Source organism: Antrostomus carolinensis, unplaced genomic scaffold (genome assembly GCF_000700745.2).
Source record: "Antrostomus carolinensis isolate BGI_N321 unplaced genomic scaffold, ASM70074v2 scaffold25487, whole genome shotgun sequence".
Classification (NCBI taxonomy): Eukaryota; Metazoa; Chordata; class Aves; order Caprimulgiformes; family Caprimulgidae; genus Antrostomus; species Antrostomus carolinensis.
In genome coordinates, this window is record NW_010325722.1 from 1 (window position 1) to 9,219 (window position 9,219).

General features: G+C 47.3%; 1 protein-coding gene across 1 annotated transcript; it reads left to right on the forward strand.

The window, feature by feature from the left end:
- Positions 1-5,880: 5,880 nt before the first annotated feature.
- LOC104527591 (5-hydroxytryptamine receptor 7) lies at positions 5,881-6,711 on the forward strand. The gene has a single exon (XM_010171351.1). The coding sequence runs from the start codon at positions 5,974-5,976 to the stop codon at positions 6,688-6,690; it is 717 nt and encodes a 238-aa protein (XP_010169653.1). The 5' UTR covers positions 5,881-5,973; the 3' UTR covers positions 6,691-6,711.
- The last annotated feature ends 2,508 nt before the right edge of the window (positions 6,712-9,219 follow it).

Genomic DNA, 9,219 nt, shown 5'->3' on the forward strand with positions numbered 1-9,219 from the left:
TTCTCCCCTCTCCCCTCTCCCCTCTCTCCTTTTTTCCTTTCCTCTTTCTTTCCCCTCCCATCCCACCCCTTGGAGAAACCCTCCTCCAAACACAGACAGACAAGACAGTCCTGTCACAAAAATCATTGTGATTTATTCCACTTCTTCATCCCATCTCTCACCCAACACCACCACTCCGGTGAGCAGACCACAGTCTGAGGACACCACGCAGGCAGGTTCCTCCAGTTAATGTTGGTCCATCTTTCCATGTTGGAATGGGACCAGACAGGAGGTTTCTGGGGAGGTGTGGACACCGGTGTGGAGAGATCCTGCTCCTGGGTCCGAGGAGCCCAGGAGCAGTTTCAGGCCCTTGATGCAAGCGCTGAGCTGTAGAGAGGGAAAACCATCCCACCCCATAGGGCCACAGTCCCATGCCTCATCTCATGCAGCTCTCAAGCATCTACTCACCTCTACTGCAACATCTCCAGGTGCCGACCAAGCAAACCCCACCAACTTTTTTGGATGCTGGAGAGGAAAGGGGAGCTGCAGCAAAAGAAATCATGAAATCACAGACTGGTTTGGATTGGAAGGGACCTTCAAGCTCATTCAGTTGCAACCCCCCTGCCAGCAGCAGGGACACCTTCCACTAGACCAGGTTGCTCAAAGCCTCATTCAGCCTGACCTTGAACACTCCAAGGGAGGAGCAGCCAGAACTTACCAAGTGCTTTTATACAACAGCTTGACCTTTCTTTTCTCCTTCAGACCTCTCAGCAGGGTGGTGGAGGAAGGACCTGTGATACAAGAAGTTGCCACAGAGATAGTCTTCTGGCACGGGCTCGGTCCTCCGGTGTGTTTGCACAGGAACTATGCCATGCCAGGAACTCAGCTGGGCTGTGGCATCACTGTTTGTTCTCAGACCTTTATATTCCCCCAGCAAATGCCTGATGGGGAAGTTGAGTGGTGAGAGGACAATTGCCCAAGACACAGGAAAAGGCAAAAAGAGCAAAGGTTGTGATCTGAGCAGCAGGAGGACTGGCAGGGCAGAGGAAAGGGGGTGGAGAGTCCTCCCCACATGTGCTGTGAGTGCAGGGAGACTAGTGGGTTCAGTCCATACCAAGGCTTGAAGAGGGAAAGGGAGTAATTGGGATGTCCTCTGATGTGTGAAAGAGGAGTCTCCTTCACACGGGGTTGCTGCTTTCTGCCCTGAGAGCCCTCAGGAACTGGCTGTGAGTTGTGTAAATTGCCCTGAGGCAGTATCTTGAGCATCCTATAAGTCATCATTGCTCCACATCACCTCACTGCTCCCAAAAGGCAGTTGAAGGAGAGCACAGATCCAGCACCATGCCTGGATTATCACTTTCCCTCAGCCTTGCAATAGGCAAAATTTTTGGTTTAGCTTCTGGTGGAAGCATCTCCAAAAGCACACTTTTCTGTTTCTGTGCTGATACAAAGAAAGCAAAAGATAGTTGAGTTTGCAGAGAGCCCGAAACATCTGCTCCAAAAGATCTGAAATGGTTGTTCCTCTCAGTGAGGCATTAACTGAAGTGTCCACCAGTGATGACAGCAAGCTGTTCCTCTTACCCTGCTGCTTCTTGGAAATACAACTATCTCTTCTAGTTCTGTCCTGAATGCCAACTTGGTCAGCACTGTTAGGGCAAGTGCCTGCTCCTGCCAAAGAAGAGGTTGTGATTTTATTGATGGCTGAAGTGTCTTCATATTTTTGGTTTGCTTAGATATAGAAGATGCTTGGTTTGCCCAAGATGACAGGTACTATTAAAATGTAGGCTACTATTATTGATTATTAATGCAGAGCGCTTTCTAAAAGCCTCTTGATTGAAGGTGGTGGAACTGATCTTGTCTGAAGGGAGGTTTGATTGATTTTCTTTAAAATCCAAAAAGAAAAATGCTGGAAACATCCATCTTTCTCCTACGTTTTTCCTATATAAGAGCAAACCAATGTTACAGATTCTTTTTTGACACAAACTAAAAACAAAACAAGAAGGAAAAAAACCCCTTTGGGTTGTTCAGCTTTCCATAGAATCCCAGACTGGTTTGGGTTGGAAGGGACCTTAAAGATCACCCAGTTCCAACCCCCCTGCCAGCAGCAGGGACACCTTCCACTAGACCACGTTGCTCAAAGCCTCATCCAACCTGGCCACAAACACTTCCAGGGAGGAGCAGCCACAGCTTCTCTGGACAACCTGGGACACTGGCTCACCACCCTCACAACAAACAATTTCTTCCTCACATCTCAGCTCCATCTCCCCTCTGACACTTTCAAGCCATCACCCCTTGTTCTCTCACTCCCTGCCCTTGGCCAAAGTCCCTCCCCAGCCTTCCTGGAGCCCCTTCAGGTACTGGGAGGCCACTAGAAGGTCTCCCTGGAGCCTTCTCTTCTCCAGGCTGAACAGCCCCAACTCTCTCAGCCTGTCCTCACAGCAGAGCTGCTCCAGCCCTCGCATCATCCTCGTGGCCTCCTCTGCACTGGCTCCAGTAGGTCTCATTTGTCCTTTCCCCTTTTGCCAGGTGCAGGATGGAGATAGGGGCACCTTGGAGATGTTTTGTGGGTTTTTTTATTATTTAATCCCTGGCATAAGGATTCAACAATTACCATTGAGCGCAGAATAAATGAACTGAATTGGCTAATCCATGGGGTTGATGGTGAAGTCCAGCCTGGAGCAGATCTGTCACCTTATGACCAGGGCTCGTGCTGCCCAGGCATCCATGGGAGTGAGAATGTGGAAGGAATTTATTGCACAAGGAATGAGTGGCTACACAACCAGCTCTGCACGGTGGGGGTTCTGCAAAGCTGCACAGACTGGTGGTAAATCTCTGCTCTGGGAAGTGGCTTTTGTCACCTGATTACCAATGAACTTGATTAACAACAAGCCACACATGCAAAAAAAAAAAGGAAAAATAAAAAAGAATCACAGCAAGATAATTTGATTTAAATTTCATTGCAAGTCCATGCAATCTCGCCTCCTGCACTGCTGTAATCGCTGGCCTATTTTGAGGTCTTTCCACTTTCATCAAAATTATAAGCAAAAAGACCTCAAAACAGCCCCATTTCCTCCAGCAGCGACTGCACAAGGCACCCGCAGAGGAAACGTGTCAGCTTTCCCTGCTTTTTAAATCTTGTCACTGTGCATTTCGCTTGGTTAGCGTGTAAATTCCTTGAAGTTTCAGCAAATCCTGCCTGGATCAGCTTCTAAAGAAAACCTGGTAATAACAGAAGAAAGGATATCACACACCACAGCATACATTAGTTTGCAAAGTTCTTGGTTTGGATATATAGAGAAGTGATTTTTTTTTTAGGTGTTGAATTTGGCGATGTAACAGCAGAGCATCATTTTCTGCCAGCATCAGGGACATCAAGTCCTCCTACAGCAGGAGGAATATTTGGCAGCATCCCTCTAACTTGCTCCCACCCATCACTCTTGAGTCCTGATCTTCCAACCAGGCTCATCACTTCTTGCTATGCTCAGGCCAGGTAGGAAGGAGTCAATGGTATGTTTTGGAAAGACAGCATCAAAAACCAATGCTGTTGTCTATCTCCAACTCATCAGGTCTCCTCATTGGTAGACAGAGCCCCACGGGGTGATGGAGTTAAAGCTCTTTCCCAAGAGATTGCGTTGCCTCTGCATCCATAAATGTTGTCCTTCAGCCTGTACCACTGCTGGGCATTGAAGAAGCGTAGGTGGTCATGGAGAATTTTGCTTGCTTTTGATGAGTAAGGCCAGCTGAAGAGAATCCAGAGGAAAACAGGAAAAGAATAACTCAGTGAATGAGTTCAAATTAATTTTATCAGGGAGTCAGGGGAGAATAGTTTAGGCTTTGAATTTCTTTAGCAGTCAGGAGAGGAGGAGGAATTGGAATTATTTTTAGCTTAATTTCCATCTTCTTCCAGTCCTGGGGGAGGATCTGGAAAAGGGAAATAATCAGGGAAGAAAAAAAAAAATCTCCTAACACCTACAATAAGACTGATTGTTGGAAAAAATAATGATACAACAGAGGTAAAATTCTCTGCAGAAATTTTTGTTCTGGCAGAAAAGCTTGTTTTTCCCTGGAAAAGCTTTCAGCAAAAAGTATCCATAAAGCCACCGTTCTCGCTGTCCCTCTGGACTGACACAGCTTATCTGAAATAATTACGAGGCAATAGAGCTGGGGAAGGGTCTGGAGCACAAGTGTGATGAGTTCCCGGCTGAGGGAACTGGGGTTGTTGAGGCTGGAGCAAAGGAGGCTGAGGGGAGACCTTGGAGGAGGGTGGAGAGAGGTGGGGTGGGTCTGTTCAACCAAGGACCAAGTGACAGGACAAGAGGAAATGGCCTCAGGTTGTGCTCAGGGCAGTTGAGATGGGATGTGAGGAAGAATTTCTTTGCTGCAAGGGTTGTCAGGCATTGGAAGGGGTTGCCCAGGGCAGTGGTGGAGTCCCCATCCCTGGAGGGATTGAAGAGTCGTGTAGACACAGTGCTGAGGGACATGGGTTAGTCATAGGGGACTTGTCAGTGTTGGGTTCATGATTGGACTCAATGATCTTAAAGCTCTTTTCCAATCAAGGCAATTCTGGGATTCTGTGATGTGGTCCTGCCTAAAAATGCCTAGAAATTCCTAACAACAGGCAGGTTGGAATCAAGAAGGCTGTCATATAAAAGAAATCCACCTGACACCTGGTGGGTTTTGCTGGACTGATTGAGACTGAATAGGAGGCAGAAGTTTTTCAGTGGGAACATTGGCTGCCAGTGGCCAACTCCCTACTGATTTATTAGTTTACAATTGTAATTTACCAACTAACAGTCAACACAATTTCTTATTCACACGAACCCTCTCAATCAAGGCTCGGGATGGTTCAAAATTCCATCCCATAGTCTGAGCAAGAGCTGATGGGTGATGCAGTCTCCATCTCCTTTCAGTCAAGCTAACAAGGTAACTCCTAATTCTAGGCATCACGGTTTGTGAATCTATGGATCACCACATGCTTTTGGTATCTCCTACTTGGTGCTCTTCTCATTTTACTCCCCAGAGAGGGCTGGACAACATTACTTCAGGAGCTATGAGTCATGCAAGGGAGCAGACTGCTTCAGTTGTCTTGCTGCTGTCTTGGTTTCTAGAGGTCATCTCCAGTAGATGTTGCAGGAATCTGTGGGTTTGTCCTAATATTTCAGGCTGGATGGAGAGGGGAACGATGGGATGTGCTGCTGACAGCGGTGTCTCCCATGGTTGCCAGTGCTGCAAGATGCAAACACACAGTCCATCGGCTGGAAGAAGGTGTGAGTCAAAGGCTGTCAGTCTTACACCACAGTCCATCACCTGATCACTAGCTTTGCTTTCTGCACCAACAGTCTTCCTAAAGGCAAGATTGCTCCTTGCTCACACTGCCTCAGGAACATCTCAGCTGCAGGTTGTATTTCTTCCCTGAGTTCCTAAGTTGCCTGGTCAAAAAAGAGAAGGATGTTGTCCATCCTGCTTCCCGTTAAACACTGGTATGAGTCTATTAATTTCATCTGGAATCAGTCCTGGTGCGAGTATTACTCTGTGGATTACCCATCTCACTCCTGGGTGTTTCCTTGGGAGGGCAACAATTTAGACTGAGTTACATGCCATGGATGGAAGTTGTTGGATGTTCTCTGTTCAAAATATTTCTGGTGGAAAACAAAGCTTTTAAAAGTATTTTTATTCTCCAGAAAACCATGTGGAGCTCACACTGCACTCAGCAGTTTAATGACATCTCATGTCCTGCATGGAGTGGTTGCAAGAACGTGGTGGAGAACAGTTTCAACAGAGTGTTTAGGCAAGAGAGCTGAAGAGTCTGAAATGTGTCCCCATCCAGAGCCAAAATTCTCCTGTGACAGAGCATTAACAGCTGATAAGGAATGAAAACCACCCAACAGCACTGACACCTTGCAACCCTCCTAACCCTTTGCAACTCTTCTCTTTTCCAGGTATCTGGGCATCACTCGACCACTGACATACCCCGTGAGACAAAATGGGAAGCTGATGGCCAAGATGGTCTTCATCGTTTGGCTCCTGTCTGCCTCCATCACCCTTCCTCCTCTTTTTGGCTGGGCTAAGAATGTCACCGTAGAAAGAGTCTGTCTCATCAGCCAGGACTTTGGGTACACGGTCTACTCCACGGGCGTTGCCTTCTACATCCCCATGGCGGTCATGCTCGTCATGTACAGCCAGATCTACAAAGCTGCCAAGGTCAGTGCTGAGAAACACCGCTTCATGAACTTCCCCAAGCACTATGAAGAAGAAGGTGTCTACTGCCTGGAGTCTTCCAGCCGCAGCCACCACAGCTCCAAGCGCACCAAAGCAGTGGAGGAATGTGCCACTCTCTCCAAACTGCTCCGTCAAGACCGAAAGAATATTTCCATCTTCAAACGGGAGCAGAAAGCAGCCAGGACCCTCGGCATTATTGTGGGGGCATTCACATTTTGCTGGCTTCCATTCTTCTTGATGTCAACAGCTCGGCCTTTCATCTGTGGCATCCGCTGCAGCTGCATGCCCCTGAGGCTGGAGAGGACTCTGCTCTGGCTGGGATACACCAACTCCCTCATCAACCCCTTGATTTATGCTTTCTTTAACCGAGACTTGAGGACTACTTTCTGGAACCTCCTGAGGTGCAGGTACAGGAACATCAACAGAAGGCTGTCCGCTGCCAGCATGCACGAGGCCCTGAAAGCCACAGAGAGGCATGAATGCATCCTGTAGAGCCGTGTCCTCTTTCTCAGTGCCTGACCAGCAAACTCCTGCCTCTCCATTTCAGGTTCCTTGCTTCTCTTGCCTCTTGGGGTTGGTAGAAACCACGTGTGCTATTGTCCCCCTGCCAGACATCGCTGCTGATGGTGACATCCCTTCCCTTTGCCCCAGGAGGAGATGTGGTTCTCCTCACCTTGGGAACAAGTGGGCAACCCTTCCTTCTCACCATATACCAGGTGGGACCTGAGAAACTGAAAGGAAGACCAAGGGATTCAAGGTCTACTACCGACTGTGGGCAAGTCACACCACCTTTCCGTGCCTCAGTTTCCCCAACTGTTTAAAAAAAAAAAAAAAGAAAAAAGAAAAAAAAAGGAAAAGCAACCCTCCCAAACAAACAAAAAAATACCTACAAACTTGTTCAGACTGTGGCTTTCCACCTTTAAAAAGGGCTCTGAGGTCTGTGGAGGGCACACAATATACTCTGTAAAGATGACTTTGGCTGCACTTCTCTATCGAATGCGACAGCAGCTATAGGCTCCGTTGTAGATCCAAGCACTCATGCCATCCCAGCTTATACAGATTCTTTCCACCAACGTAATTGCATTTTACACACTGAGCTCACGTCCAGGTTTGCACGTCAGAGCAGTAACACCAATGACCCCATTTCCCCTCACACTGGAGCACTGCAGCACTTCAAAAAAAGGCACGTTCACAAGACCAAAACACAAATGAACATGAAGTTTCCTTTATGGTTGGATAAGAAAGTCCAACGGCCTCCTCATCAGAGCAATGACCAGTGAGCAAAGACAGTTATGTTTATTGGGTTGTACTGTAATTCATTCTCAGACAAGTGATGTGTGTTCATAATTTGTGGCTAATTGACTCCATAAAAGCACGCTTTGGTTGACAACAGGAAAAAAAAGTATATAATTTCTCTGACAGCTTTACAGTGCTTCAGTACCATGTCCAGCAAGCTCGATAAAATATACTAAATTATGTATCCTTTTTAAAAAAAAATAATAATAATTCTGGTTTCCTTATTTTGATGTAGATTCTTTGGTCACTTCAATTTTAAAGAGTCTCTTTACTTTTATGTGCTGGTGGGACATGTCTTCCTGCAGTTCTCTTTGCTCTTGAGATCAACCTTGTTGCATCAACCTTGCTTTGCAGCCCCACAAACCCTTGCCCATTTGTAGATGATTTCTGCTCCCTAGGGTCAGTTGTTTGACCATCTCCTATCTTTTGTCAAAGCCAGAGGCTTGGGAAAGGGGGTTCTAGCCTTCCCTCCACTGCAGACTTTCTTTATCAAGCAAGAGTGTAGGAGTGGTAACAGTTCCATCTCTTGCAATGTCACACAATATGATGACTCCATGAGTTGGCTGTTGGATGTCTTGGCTGATTGCTGGCATGGTTTGGCTTAGTAATCAAGATTTCTCCTGTGAAACCTTTTGTGCTCTCACTTTCCTTCTTTTTAATGTGCTTCTCCTATTTCTTTTTATATTTACTTTTTCTATAGATGCCCAAGCAGGGTCTCCAGTTTAGACTTGTGATTCACAGCAGGGAAACTGGCTGAAGCCCACTGGGAATGTCCTAAGGATCTGAGAGGTTGGGCACAGGAACAGTAATGTGTCCAGATGTTCTCCAAGCTCATGTCCTCACAGCTGAAGCCAGAATTGCACATAGGAGCAGGGGAGGTTGTTGTTTCTCCAGAGGTAAATGCTTGAAGATCAGACAGTAAAGAGATTTGAAGGAGGACCTAGTCAGGAGAGATGCTAAAGGTTTAACTGGAGCCCTGTTTCACCTACCACCCCACCCCACCCCACCCAGGAGCTCTTTGGAAAGTAGTGAGTGACTTTGTTATATCTCATCTCCCATGGTTTGTTACCTATGGTTGTATGGTGGTGTTAGGTTTGTGCAAGGTTGCTTGAGGCCCGTGTGACAGGACCATGCCATCTGCTGAAGGCAGAGCTCAGAGGTTGCTGTGTACCTCTAAAGTCATAAATTCTTGTACAAGACAAACGCAGAATCCAGCCTCACTGAACTGCCTAGGGTGCAGGCCAGGAGTAAGGACTTGTCCTCCACTGTTCTGCCAAAAACAGATGCTATTGCCCAGGGAAACTTGAGTGGTGTTTCTGAAATGCCCTGTGGTCTTGTATCGTGCAAACCAGAGACCTCACCAACACAATGAGGTAAGAGAAGGCAGGAGAATGGCTTTAAATTGGAAGAGGGGAGATGGAGCTGAGATGTGAGGAAGAAATTCTTGGCTGTGAGGGTGGGGAGACAGTGTCCCAGGTTGGCCAGAGTAATTGTGGATGAACCCACCCAGGCTTTGGGCAACTTGGTCGAGTGGAAGGTTGGAGTAGTTGGAACTAGATAATGCATCCAGTTCTGGAGCCCCCAACATAAGAAAGACATGGACCGGTTAGGACGAGTCCAGAAGAGGTCCACGAGGATGATGCGACGGCTGGAGCAGCTCTGCTGTGAGGACAGGCTGAGAGAGTTGGGGCTGTTCAGCCTGGAAAAGAGAAGGCTTCGGGGAGA